We start from the raw sequence: 14,276 nt of genomic DNA, 5'->3' as shown, positions 1-14,276 counted from the left end.
CAGGAGACCAAAGCTCAGGTAACCTGGGAGCAGCTCAGGTAGTGCCTCGGGTCCTGATGCCCAGGGCAGCCAGACGGGAACCGTCTCCGGGAGCTAAAAGCACTGGTGACAATCACTGTTTGGGGCTAGCTGCCAACAAGGGAGAACGTTTTCTTTGAGAGATAACTTCTAAGAGGGAGGCAGTGCTTTGGAAGTAAAGAAATGACCCCCCCAAACCATCACTTTTCACGTTATCATTAGCCGCGGGTGAAAAGGAAGTCCATTAAATCAGCACTCACTTTGGAGAGCCTCTGCCAGCCAAGCTGGAAGGGAGGAGGTCTGAGCTGTCAAAGTCACACTAGCGCCCCTAAACCACACATGCTTAATAAAGCTGCACTTCCTGAGACAGGAAGAAGTAGTGTCATGGTCTCGCAAGAACCGTCGCTAACTTCGTCCTTTTCTTTTTGGAAGGCAAGGCGCAGCTGAAACATCTTACGGAAAGTTTGAAACACTTCCAACCGTTGTACGTGGTTAGACAGGAGTGAGGCCCCGCGCACGTCCTTGCTCGCGCTCCCCACCCTCCGTCGCTCCGGGATTTCAGGAGATAACAGGGAAATAGGGCATCCCTTCTACCCTCACGGGCGAGTGTGCCCTCGGCAAGGGTCTCGGTGTCGCCCGGCTCCCAGAGGCCCGTGCGCCCCACCCACCGTCGGCGGCCTGGGGCGGCGCCCCGTGCAGGTGTAGTGGCGCCACCCGCCCTCCCCTACCTTCTTCACTTTGGCCTCCAGGTCCATGTTCGTGTGTCAGAAAGGTTCCTTCTCCCGTCCAGGATCTCACATCCAGGTTCGCCTGGCCTCCGACTACGCCGCGGGTAGTGGGGGTCGGGGAGAGAAATCTGCCGGGACTCCGGCCCCACTGCAGCCGCCACTCATCTGGCGCCTTCAAACTTCCGCCGCCCGGTCCGCGGAAGCGGTCCGACCGCGGGACAGGGAACAAAGAGGCCAAGGCAGCCAATGGCAGCAGGGCAGAGCCGGCAGCCGCCAATCACCGAGCGCCTCACGCACCTTGGCGGCCTGTGTCTGGCAGCCTCAAGGTGAGGAGCGGGGCTTTGTCCGGGGCGGTGCCCTAGGAAAGCGCTCCTGGAGCCGGGACCTGGTCACTTTGGGGATTCCTTGGTGTCTGTCGCCCTACTCGTAAAGTATTGGGGGCCCAGCCTTCCCCCAGCTGAAGATGAGGAAGATTCCCTTTCCATTCTGGCAGCTTGTACAATACTTGTGTTTCCCTTGGCCCGTATCCTGAGGAGTACTTACCCCACTACTAACTTCTTGCTTTATTTTCAGGGCAAGGAAAAAGACAACATACTGCGGAGATTGTTAGGGATCACTGTGATAGGCATTGAACCCTAATTTCACTATTGAATTGTGGAGAGAGTCTCTTCTTAAATGCTTTTCTCCATAGTCCCAAGCGCCGGCAAGAAACCTATTATAAAAGTGTACACCTGACACCTATATTATTTTATTAACCAATGCCACCCCGACAAATTCAATAAATAAATTTTAAAAAATAAGGACTTGGGGTTTGATTCTAGGGTGGAGTGAGAAAGACTTAGGGTTCTAAGTGGGAACCTTGGGATCATGGTTTAAAAAAAATAAAGGAACCTCATCTCTTCTAAACATCAGTGAAGATTGTTATGTATGTTTTCTGAGCATTCAATTGTTCCAAAGTGAGGATGGTGTGAATCATTTCAGAGACAGGTTGTGTCCTTCCTTTGGAAGTAGAATCTTGTTCTTTGTCCCTGCTCTGGGAACTGGTGTGAGGCTGCTCATGTGTCTCATACCTTGATGAAACGGAGTTTCATAGGTCTAACCCACAGCACTGGAACACCAGCACAGGATCCATTTCATGGCCTCATTCAGGAACAATTGCAATGAATACCATCAGATTGGCAGATCTGGAAGGGATCCCAGAGATTAAGTCTGGCTTTCTCATCTTACAGGAAACAGGATACTGCAGGTGCAGAGACCTCCTTAATATCTGAGTCTCATGGGGCAGAATTAGTGCTCCTAAGTCTTTAAGAGATGTCTCCAGCGTGTTTGGAAATGTAAACACAGCATTTTGACTAAGTAAAAGAGAAAAATCCAGGTGGGTTTTTTTTTTTCAGTTTGATGTTATGACAAAAAAAAAATGTGTGGACAGCAGGTGATTTCCTAATTTGGCCCCTACTTTTAAAATGAAAAAAAGCCCCAAATAATGTAGATGTTTGGGTCCAGATGTCTCTCTTCTTTGCCTACAGAAATTTGGTATGAAAACATCCAAAATTTATTTTAGCCAACACTTTCAATCTTTTGTTTACTTGGCTATTTGTTAACATAATTCAACAGAACATTGATTTATAGTGTGCATGTTTTCCTTATCCTATTAATAAACTAAAAGTGGAGTGACCAAAATGAATCATGAATTTTTCTTTTCGTTCAGTTGAAGTAAAACTTTCCCATCCCATTTTCCCAAACTATCTTAACACTCTGGGCCCCTAAAAAGTTTACTCAGTGTAAGATTCAATAAACATAAGGTTTATGACAAGGCAATTTGGTCTCTTTCAGGGAGATTAGCAGACAGAAAATGTCCAGTAAGACAGTTTAAATAAGGCACCAAACACATGTCGTAACTTAAATCCTGGGTTTAGTTGGTAGGATTTCAAAGATCTGGATACATTTATTTTTAACCATCAAATTCTGCCCTTCATCTTTTCCTTGCCCACCTTCCCAGCATCACTTTGTGTTCGTATCACTGGCAAGGATGGAAGTTAAAATTCAGTGATTTCTATCTGGACTCATTACCAATTATATAGAAAATGAAGTTGATATAGATAAGTGCTAAGTTAGAAGTCTTAGAATGTGAATCCTTATTTAGCTATTAAAGTGTTAAGCTAGGTATCAAGGAATTAGAATTGCCACTACTTGGTGACTGGATGTTGTTGATGAAAGAGAAATGAATAGAAGATAACATACTTGTTTCTCACTTGATCATCTATGTGGATGGTTCAGGAAAAGAGACAATATAAGATGGGCAGGATTTTGTTTAGTTTTATTTTCTTTGGGGGATGGTGTAGATAAAGGGTACAGTTTTAAATGTATTGGGTTTGAGGTTGGGCTATTGAAATGAAGTATCTGAATACAAACCTTACAAATGAGACCTGGACTTGAAATGTGATTTAGTAGTCAACATTCTACATAGTTAAATAATTGAAAAACATGGTCAGAATAAGATTAGCATGGGAGATTGCAAAATAAGAGAGTATCAGTGACTACAAATGAGCAAAACTGAGCAAGAAAAGCACAAGAAAGGAGATAAGGCTAATCAGAGGGTAAGGAAAAAAAATTGGAGTTGAGTTCAGGTGACCAAGAGAGGAAATTCAAGAAGTAATTAGTCAATGATGTCAAATTATAGAGGAGGAGTAAATGTCCATTGGATTTAACATAAAGGAAATCACTGGTAAACTTAGCATTTAGGATAATGGCCAAAGTAAGGTAGTAGCAATGGGTATGGAGAGTTAGAAGGAGAAACCAGTGATATTAAAGAGAGAAAAAATATTGGAATTGATTAATTGGTTTGAAGTGAGGGACAATAAGAAGCCTAGAATAACTCTCCAGAATCTATTCTTCGCAACTGATATGGTGGATGTATCTCACTCCTTAATGTAAGAAACAGAAAAAAAGGAAGACCGAGAAAGATTAACAGCTTTAGTGTTGTATGTATTGATTTAGCAAAGGCAATTTGTTCTGAGTTCGATGGTCAAAAGAAAGATCTGGGCTGGAGATACAGGTGATTGATTATAAATACACTGTCACATGCATACACACAAATACATACATGCATATAAACACTGACAGTAAACATACTGAAAGCACTAGGGGAAGGAAATACCAATGGGAAAGATTTCTGCACCAGGTGAGGTAAATTTTCAAGACAGAAACAGCTACATCTGTCTCAATTATTAATGTGGTCCCAGGAGTCCTCTTTAAAGATGTTAATTATTTATTAAGGCCTGTTAGATGTACTCCTGAGCTACTAATTAGCTATTATTGCTCAATAGCAGCTTGTATAGGATTACACGTTGTTTTGTAGGGAAATGCCAAGATATCACAGAGCAAACTATTTCCTGTAAAAAAATTTTTAATTGAACACACATTAGGTATTGGCCAAGTAAATAATGGATGATCTATATGCTAGATTTATGATAGATTTAAGTATTATTGTTCTGAACGATAATACTTAAGAATTTTTGTAATAGGAAACAAATATAATGTTATGGGAAGAAAATAAAATGCAGAATTGTATATCCATTATACTCACCACTCTGCAAAATACCATACACAGAAAAACAACATGAAGAACATACACTAAAATGTCAGGAGTGGATTGCCTTTGACGGTTGGGTCCATGGGGATTCCTTTCTTCCTTTAAAAAAATATTCCATGATGTGCATGAAATATTTCTTAATGGAAAAAAACTTATTTAAGAATATATTATTCAAAGCATTTTAGGAAGATGGGGCAATGGCAGCATACTTTTTAATCTTTCAAAACTGACATTAAAAACAAAATGAAAAACAGATCAACCACTTAGCAAAACCAAAAACCCATGGACAATCTTTACAATGAAACTAGGTGGCAAGGTATCTCCATAAACCCCAAAACACAAGCAGTAAGGACAAATCACCAAAAGCCACAAGACATGTATGTATAAATGATTTTGTGGGGAGAAGGGAAACAATGATCAATGGACAAAGAACTTGAGATGTTCTCCTCCAGTTATTCATTTTTAAACACTGCAGGCCAATTTTCTAAAAGAAACTGAAATAATGATTGAAGGGGCTAAAGCAATCTTATTCTTGTGCTGTCTTAAAACTGATGCTCCTGGACTCACACAATAAGAGGATCACACAATAAGAAGCCACATGGAGGGAAATCTAAATTGAGTAGGATGGAGAAGAAGAGGCGGTGGAAAGTGAAAGGCTAAAGGATGATTTTCTAATACAATAGCTAGTAACCATATGTTATTTAAATTTTAGTTAAAATTAATTATCCAACATTAATTAAAATTAAAAATTTAGCTTCTCAATCACACTAGCCATATTTCAAGTGCTCAACAGCCAGAGAGGGAGGGTCAGGAAATCCCCAAAATACACTACATTTTTAACACTTAATAAAAACAAAGGAAGATGGAGTTCTCCAATTTAGGACATGATTTTCTGTACCTGGCCTTACTGTAAAAGTTCAGGAAATTAATATCACATAAAAATGGACAACAGTAAATTTATCAAGGTCAAATTCAATACAAAATAATCAAAAGAAAAAAGTAGAGCAGAATAATTTTCCTACAGATACCGAAAGAACATCACGAAGATATGTCCACAGAACAGAACAAAACTGTAAACTATTATTTTAAAACAAGCTAAGAGACATTAAGAAGTTAATACATGCCAGAAAAGAACCATACAAAGCAGAATTTAAAAAGAAAAATCAGAAGTGAGGTAATTAGACCTCAGGAAAGAATTAGAAGTGAAGAAATACAGTGTTACATAAATAGAGACTAAACTAAAAAGACTACAAGGTTAAAAACCAATAATGCTTAAGAACAAGAGAAGGTAAAAAGGAAGAAATTTTTTTCCAAAACATCAAAAAAAGAAAGAAATATAAAATATTATAGGTAAAGTAATAAATATTGAAAATAAGATAAAAAGATCAAACGTGTGGACAATAGCAATACCTGAAGACAAAAACCAAACCAAAGTAACAAATGATACCAAAAACTATGATTCAAGAAAACTTTCCTAAATTAAAATAAATGATATTAGAGTACACATTGAAAGATCATATTCATTCCTGAGAACATTGACTGAAAATAACCAACACAAGACATATTCTGGTAAAATTATTGGACTTTGAAGAATAGGGGCAAAAATCCTTTGGGTATCCCTCTAGGTTCAGGGAGGGATATGACCTATAAGGAGAAGAAAATTACATTACCATCAGACTTTTTCTACAGTAATCCTTTAGATCAGAAGAAAGAAGAGTAACATATTAAAGATATCCAAGAAAGCTAGTGTGAGCCAAAGATTTTATATCAAGTGACTTTCAAGAATAAAGGGCACAGACGAAGTTTTATAAAGAGAGAACTCAGGAAAAACAGTTCTCATGAGCCCTTCCTAAGGAATTTTTGCATGGCTACTTTGTGTGTGTGTGTGTGTGTGTGTGTGTGTGTGTATCTGAATCTTTCTTTCCTTTCTCTAATGAAGACAGCAGTCATTGGATGTAGAGGCCATCCCTACTCCAATATGACTTAATCTTAATTAATTATATCTACAAAGCCTCTATTTCTAAATAAGATCATATTCTGAGGTTTCAGGTAGATATGAATTTGAGAGGAACACTAGTCAAACCACTACAGTGAAGAAACAAAAGCAATATAGCAGAACAAAAGTCCTACTTTGGAAAACAGAAGCGATTGGCCATTTTTCCACAGCAAATGCTTTATCTTGCAGAATCTGGAATATCAGAACCTACTTTATTGGTAATGTTAGTTCCTTCATCTTCCATTTTAAATGCACTGGATTGTTACTTTTGAGAGGCTCTTCCTAATGCAAAGAAAGGCACTGGTTGAGATTTTTCTTCTGGAGAGTTGTGCTATCATAAAAACACCTTTTGGAGGATTGGAGAATTTGAGATAACATAAGAAAATAAACTGTAGGCCACTTTTGCTAGGCTTGAGACCTATTGTAACTATGTGCCTGCCATTTTTATTTCAAAGGAGTTTTAAATCAGTATTTCTCAACCATGATACCAATGAAATATTGAGCCAGATCATCCTTTGCTGAAGGGGGCCGTCCTCCCCATTGCAGGATGTTTAACAGCATTCCTAGCCTTGACTTACTAGATGCCAGGAACACCCGACCACAGTTGTCACAACCAAAAATATCTGAATATTGTCTTTGGAGAGCAAAATTGTCCCCAGTTGAGAACCATTGCTTTAAATGATTCCAGAAATCTATTATCTATTGTCATGTAACAAACCACCTCAAAATGTACTGGCTTTAAACTGCAGTTTGAGCAGGAAAGGCATGGGTCCTTTGTCCTTCCTGCATACAACATCAGCTGAGATACCTGAACTGGAATGGTGCAATATGGCTTCACGTGACTGTCATGTTGATGCTGACTGTGGGATGAGACCTCAAAGATGTTTGCAGGTGAAAGGTCTCAGTTGTTCTCAAGCATGGCCTCTCTGAGCTGCTTGGAATTCTTTACAGCAGGGTGACTGGGTTGCCAAAGCAAGTGTTCTAAGACAGTGAAGTGGAATTCATGGCATTTTAATGATCTGACTATGATAGTCACATAGTGTCACTCCCACCATGCTCTACTGTTTCAGATAATAAGAAATATCTGTGCAAGTGTAAGGGTAGGAGACATAGACCACACCTTGATGAGAGGAATGTCAAAAATCACAATTTTTAAAAATTTTTTGTTATTCAATTACAGTGGTATGCCTTTTCTCCCCATCCCTCCACCCCACCCCAGCTGAAACCACTTCCCTCCCTCACCTCCACCCTCCCCCTTGATTTTGTCCATGTGTCCTTCATAGTAATCCCCTTTCCTCACTGTCCCCTCCCCACTCCCCCCTGACTATTGTTAGATTGTTCTCAACTTCAATGTCTCTGGTTATATTTTGTTTGCTTTTTTCTTCTGTTGATTATATTCCAGTTAAAGGTGAGATCATATGGTATTTGTCCCTCACCGTCTGGCTTATTTCACTTAGCATAATGCTCTCTAGTTCCATCTATGCTGTTGCAAAGGGTATAAGCTCCTTCTTTCTCTCTGCTGCATAGAATTCCATTGTGTAAAGGTACCATAGTTTTTGGATCCACTCATTTGCTGATGGGAACTTAGGTTGCTTGCAGTACTTGTCTATTGTAAATTGTGCTGCTATGAACATTGGGGTGCATAGGTTCTTTTGGATTGGTGTTTCAAGGTTCTTAGGGTATAATCCCAGTGGCAGAATTGCTGGGTCAAAGGGCAGTTCCATTTTTAGTTTTCTGATGAAATTCCATACTGTTTTCCACAGTGGCCTCGCCAGTCTGCATTCCCACCAACAGTGCACTAGGGTTCCCTTTTCTCCGCATCCTCTCCAACATTTGTTTGTGGATTTGTTTCTGTTGGCCACTCTGACTGGTGTGAGATGGTACCTCATTGTGGTTTTAATTTGCATCTCCCTGATGGCTAGTGATGCTGAGCAGCTTTTCATATGTCTTTGAGCCCTCTGGATGTCTTCCTTGGAGAAGTGTTTGTTCAAGTCTTTTGCCCATTTTTTAATTGGGTTGTTTGTATTCCTGGAGTGGAGTCGTGTGAGTTCTTTATATATTTTGGAGATCAGGCCCTTGTCTGAGGTATCATTAGCAAATATGTTTTCCCATACTGTTGGTTCTCTTTGTATTTTAATGCTGTTTTCTTTAGCATTGCAGAAGCTTTTTATTTTGATGAGGTCCCATTTGTTTATTCTTTCCTTTATGTCCCTTGCTTTAGGGGACCTGTCTGTGAGCATGTTGCTGTGTGGAATGTCTGAGATTTTCCTGCCAATGTTTTCCTCTAGGACTTTTATGGTGTCACGACTTATATTTAAGTCTTTTATCCATCTCGAGTTTATTTTCGTGTATGGCGTAAGTTGGTGATCGAGTTTCATTTTTTTGCACATAGCTGTCTAGATCTCCCAACACCATTTGTTGAAGAGGCTATTTTTTGCTCCATTTTATGCTCCTGCCTCCTTCGTCAAATATTAATTGAACATAAAGACTTGAGTTTATTTCTGGGCTCTCTGTTCTGTTCCATTGGTCTATGTGCCTATTTTTATGCTGGTACCAGGCTGTTTTGATTACAGTGGCCTTATAATACAGTTTGATATCAGGTATTGTGATCCCTCCTGCTTTGTTCTTCTTTCTCAAAATTGCTGCAGCTATTCGGGGTCGTTTATGGTTCCATATGAATTTCTGAAATGTTTGTTGTATATCCGTGAAATATGTCATGGGTACTTCAATAAGGATTGCATTGAATCTATAAATCGCTTTGGATAGTATGGCCATTTTGATGATGTTAATTCTTCCAATCCATGAGCATGGTACCTGCTTCCATTAAAAAATCACAATTTAAGAAGAGTACATATATAGGATGGGAGATATTGTTTCAATATCCTTTGGAAAATATAACATTCTATCATACACCTTATTGTAGCAAAAATGTACATCCCTTCTGCATGCCAAATATAATTATTTCACCTTTTAAGATCTTCAAATCTCCTCAGTTCAAAGTCTAGTATCTGTCATCTAAATCAAGTAAAAATGTGGATAATGCTCCTTACATGTAGTTATTAAATAATTGGTTACAGTCTTTGAGTACCATTCTCTTGATCTGAAAGACTGAGATAAAGAAGCATGATACCTGTCCCTCACAGACACTCAACATTTAGTGGGAGAGTCTTAGCCTATCTGCTATAGACAATCCCTTTCGAAAATTGGTAAAACAGGAAGCACATAACAACCCCTGTTTCATAGCCATTCTGACATCCAGCTAGGAACTTGTCATTTTCTTGATTAGGATACATTCCTACTCATTGGACATGGTTCTTTGTTGATCTTGTCTCCACTCTCTGAAATCTTGGTTCTGCCTTCTGAGACATTTTATCTTTTCCATCAAAAGTACTCTATGTTTGCATCTGAGTAATTTTCTCAACCTGCCCCCCACCCCAGGCAAAAGTTGGGAGTCCAAAGGCCACTTTCCACTTTGTAATGACTCTGTTCCTTTCTGTCCAAGGTTAATTATTTAATTAACCTTGTGTGTTTCTTATGTCTCAATGTATGATACACTCTTTTAGGCCAAAGCCATGCTAACAAATCTCTTTGAAACTATTTTTTCTCTATCTTGTGCTCCCAGTGTCAGATTTCCATGTGATAGCACATTCAGTATTCTTTGATATTCTTAGAAACTCTTTTAAATGCAGACTTATTCCTAAGATTCTTAAGGAGCCTTCTGTCTGTCTGAAAGGTTTTATGCGAGTCACTATGTTACTTATTTCTGGAGTCTTAACAAAAGATCCTAAACACTATTCTGGATTTTATATTTACCCCCAAATCATTTCTTCATTATTAATTTTTAAAATTTGTCATATGAAAATGCAGGGTACAAGAAACAGCTTTACTTTGAACCCAGAAAGTACCGATTCATTTTTATTCAACAGTGCATTCTTTAGTTCATCTCTCCTCTCACACTTACCATAAATCATAAATTCAGACAGTAAAAATGTGGCATGTTTAATATTCTGCAACCATTAAATTCTAGGTATTTTCTATTTTGTACATTACTATAAGATAATAATCTTGGCAAACTTTCTGCCACAGTATAATTGCTTTCTTCAGCTTCTTGTAACATTTCCCTACTTTCTTTTAAGCCTTCAATGACAGCCTTCTCTTAGTCCCTGTGTTTAATCTGTCTCCTAGGGGCCCTTGAGGCTTTCAAATATTATCCTCAAGACCCTTTGAGTTTCTTCTCACCTTTGCCCAAAGCCATTGTCATGTTTTAGATTTTTTTTTGTTTTTTTGGCAGCACTCTCCTTTCAGAATCCAAAAGCTGATGTGGTATTTATTGTTTTGTAACAAAACACCCCAAAGTTATTTGCCTAAAACAGCCATTTAGTAGACTTCAAAATTGTGTTGGCCAGCAATTTGGACAGAAAATAGTGGAAATGTCTAGGGCTTTAGATAGAAGTCTTGAAGGCTGGGGATGACATAATGGTTGGGAGCGAAAATCATACACAGGTATCTCTACATGCCTGGTTGATGCTGGCTGTTGACTAGGACTATCAAAACACCATCTCGGTATGATCTCTCCATGTGTTCTTTCTACATTGGCTAGTTTGTAGAATGCCGCAACGTTCTCACGGCAAAATCGCTGGATTCCAAGAATGAATATACCAGCGAGCAAGGTGGAAGAGCATGACATCTTTCTGAACTAGCCTTGCATTCAGTGGAGAGTTAATTCAGCAGACCTAGATTGTTCAAACCCTGCACATTCTAAATAAAGATTAGCTCTGACTGGATCCCAAGAGATAACCTCTAAATCCTTGGAATATTCTGCCTGATAAGAATGTCTTTGTGTAGCCGGAAACTCAGGGAACACACCAAAAATGCTACTTGTGGTAAGGACCATGAGTCACACTGTATCAGTTTCATCTCTTGAGGAGCTATATATCCACCAGCAAAGGTCAGCCAAACAGGCACTCAGTACTTACGTGAATGACTGCCAATAATAACACTAGACACCAATGCTGAGATGAACTTCCCTGGTTGACAATACTTCATGAGTTTTGCCACACATCATTACTGGGAGAATTCAGTGCTGTTCTTAAACTACAATGAAAGAAGACAACTAGAAACTCATGCCTGATCTCTCCCAGATTCTGCCCTGTTTTCCTTTTTCCTTTGCTGATTTTAACTATTGTAATTAGTTAATTTAATTATTGTTTTCCTTTACTAAAACATAACCATGAGTACAATAGGTTTTCTGAGTTCTATGAATCCTACTGAATTATTGAAACTGAGAGCGATCTTGGAGATCCTGGATATAGGAAAAGCTTGTTTCTGTTCCATGTGTCTGGAAATTTAACTGGAAGACGTGAAACATGGCTGGGGAAAGAATCATCAGAAGGTGCTTTCATGTGGACTCTCAGCAGGAACATCAATAAATGGCCTCTGCCTGTGTTCTCTCTGTTTTTAAGTATTTTTTTATTGATTATGCTATTACAGTTTTCCCAATTTTCCCCTTATCCCCCTCCACTCTGCCCCCCAACCCTCCAGCATTCCTTCTCACTTAGTTGATGTCCATGGGTTGTGCATATAAGTTCTTTGAATCCTCTGTTTCCTACACCAATTTTTATCTCTCCCCAGGTATTGTATGCCTACTAATTATGCTGCTTCTTTCCTGTGCTTTCCCCCTCCTATTCCTCCCTTCCCCTTCCCCACTGAAATCCCTTCATGTGATGTCCATTTCTCTCATCCTGTTCCTGTTCTAGTTGTTTGCTTAGTTTTTGTTTTCATTGCTTTTCTTTCCTTTTAGTTTCATTTGTTGTTGTTGTGAGTTGGTTGTCATTTTACTGTTCATATTTTTGATCTTCTTTTTCTTAGATAAATCCCTTTAACATTTCATATAATAATGTCTTGGTGATGATGAACTCCTTTAACTTTACCTTAGCTGGGAAGCACTTGATCTGCCCTTCTATTCTAAATGAAAGTTTTGCTGGATAGAGCAATCTTGGATGTAGGTCCTTGCCTTTCATGACTTCAAATACTTCTTTCCAGCCCCTTCTTGCCTGCAAGGTCTCTTTTGAGAAATCAGCTGATAGCCTTATGGGAACTCCTTTGTAGGTAACTGTCTCCTTTTCTCTTGCTTCCTTTAGGGTTTTCTCTTTATCTTTAATCTTGGGTAACTTAATGATGATGCGCCTTGGTGTGTTTCTCTTTGTTTTCAACTTCTTTGGGACTCTCTTGGCTTCCTGGACTTCCTGGAGTCTATTTTCCTTTGACAGATTGGGGAAGTTTTCCTTCATTATTTGTTCAAATAAGTTTTCAATTTCTTGTTGTTATTCTTCTCCTTCTGGCACCCCTATAATTCAGATATGGGAACATTTCAGGTTGTCTCAGAGGTTTGTAAGACTCTTCACTTTTTTGAATTCTTATTTCTTCATTTTGTTCTGGATGGATGTTTATTTTTGCTTTTTGTTCCAAATCATTGCTTTGAGTCCTGTTTTCCTTCCTGTCACTGTTGGTTCCCTGAATATTTTGCTTTATTTCATTTTGGGTACCCTTCATTTGCTTTTTCATTTTTTGACCAAGCTCAGTCATATCTGTGAGCATTTTGATTACCAGAACTTTAAATTATCCATCAGATAGGTTGACTATCTCCTCCTTGCTTAGTTTGCTTCCTGAGGCTTTGCTCTGTTCTTTCATTGGGGCCATATTTCTTTGTCTTGGCACAGCTGATAAGTTGTAAGGGGGTGGGGACTTAGGAACTCACCCTAGCAGGGCAACCCTCCTTGCTGTGCTGCTGCACTGCCTGTGGGGGAGGGGCCAGAGATGGAACAGTACGGCTGTTTAATCTAGCACACTTTTCAATGAACTCTTCTCTAGCACACTTTTCAACAAACTCTTGTGTGAGACTGGGAGTTTCTCCCACCATGGCAATCCCAGCCATAGCCCACAGTCAGCTCTGAGTCTCAGTTTTCCCCTTAAGTCAGCTCCTTCCGTGCAGCCTGCTGAGCTCTGCAGCCAGCCCCACCCCCATGGTCTGCCACCTCCCCAAGGTTTTCTGAGTCAGCCTGCTTGATCTGCAGCCTTACTGGTCTGGTTGTTCTGGTTGATTTTTTCCTAATTCCTTGGTTTTCAGAGTTCCATGCAGTTTGGTTTTCTGGCCCTTTTGGTTGTTTATTGATTTTAGATTGGTTGTTATCCTCCTTTTGGTTGTACGAGGAAGTAAAGTGTTTCTACCTACACCTCCATCTTGGCTGGAACTTTGCCTATGTTGTTTCACAGCAAATGGGGTTCTAAGAGCAAATATCCCAAGAGAGCAAGGTGGAAGTGCATGGCATATTTCTAAACTAGCCTCATGAGTTTCATTTCACTACTTTCACTAAGTTCTGTTGGTCAAGACAGTCACAAAGATATCAGGATCAAGGAGATACACCCACTATGCAATAGGAAGAATATCAATATCACATAGTAAGAATGTGGTATGGGAAATATTTTCATGGCATCTTTGGAAAACGTGCCATGGTTGTCAGTAACATCTTTGTATCTCTAGCCTATAACCATAGATTTTGTCTATTGGTAACTATTTGAGGTATCTGTCTGCTGCCCCTTCTATCCTCAATTTAATTGCCTGCTGTAGGTCATTATAACAGCCAGAGATAAAGCTTCACTTTGCTGCTCAGCTGATCCCAGGTTACTGTATTTTGAAATGAGGTTTGGGAGATGGAATAAGTCAGAGACTACACAGGAAATAACTTAGTGAGTCATGAGAGAGTAAGCATTCCCTGTTTCTCTGACTCCTTCTAAGAGCACTCCAAGCCAACACACTATATTTGGGATAGGACAAAGTTTTCAGTCTTTGTAATTTAGTAGGACACATGATTTTTTTACCTTCCACTAATTGGATTTCTGGTGACAGGTGGAAAAGGCTTCTTTTGACAAAACTGTTGATTGA

The 14,276-nt window shown here is 39.4% G+C and overlaps 1 protein-coding gene across 1 annotated transcript in view; it reads right to left on the bottom strand.

Annotated features, from left to right (window-relative positions):
- The window catches only part of TES (testin LIM domain protein), a 59,776-nt gene extending 58,818 nt beyond the window's left edge, over positions 1 to 958 (bottom strand). The window contains exon 1 of the mRNA XM_053926633.1: positions 747 to 958. Coding sequence (XP_053782608.1) covers positions 747 to 773 — 27 coding nt within the window. The 5' untranslated portion in view covers positions 774 to 958. The remainder of the gene's footprint in view (positions 1 to 746) is intronic.
- Positions 959 to 14,276: the final 13,318 nt, after the last annotated feature.

Source organism: Desmodus rotundus, chromosome 6 (assembly GCF_022682495.2).
Source record: "Desmodus rotundus isolate HL8 chromosome 6, HLdesRot8A.1, whole genome shotgun sequence".
Classification (NCBI taxonomy): Eukaryota; Metazoa; Chordata; class Mammalia; order Chiroptera; family Phyllostomidae; genus Desmodus; species Desmodus rotundus.
Note: the sequence above shows the minus strand (reverse complement) of the source record. Positions and strands in the feature narration are given on the sequence as shown.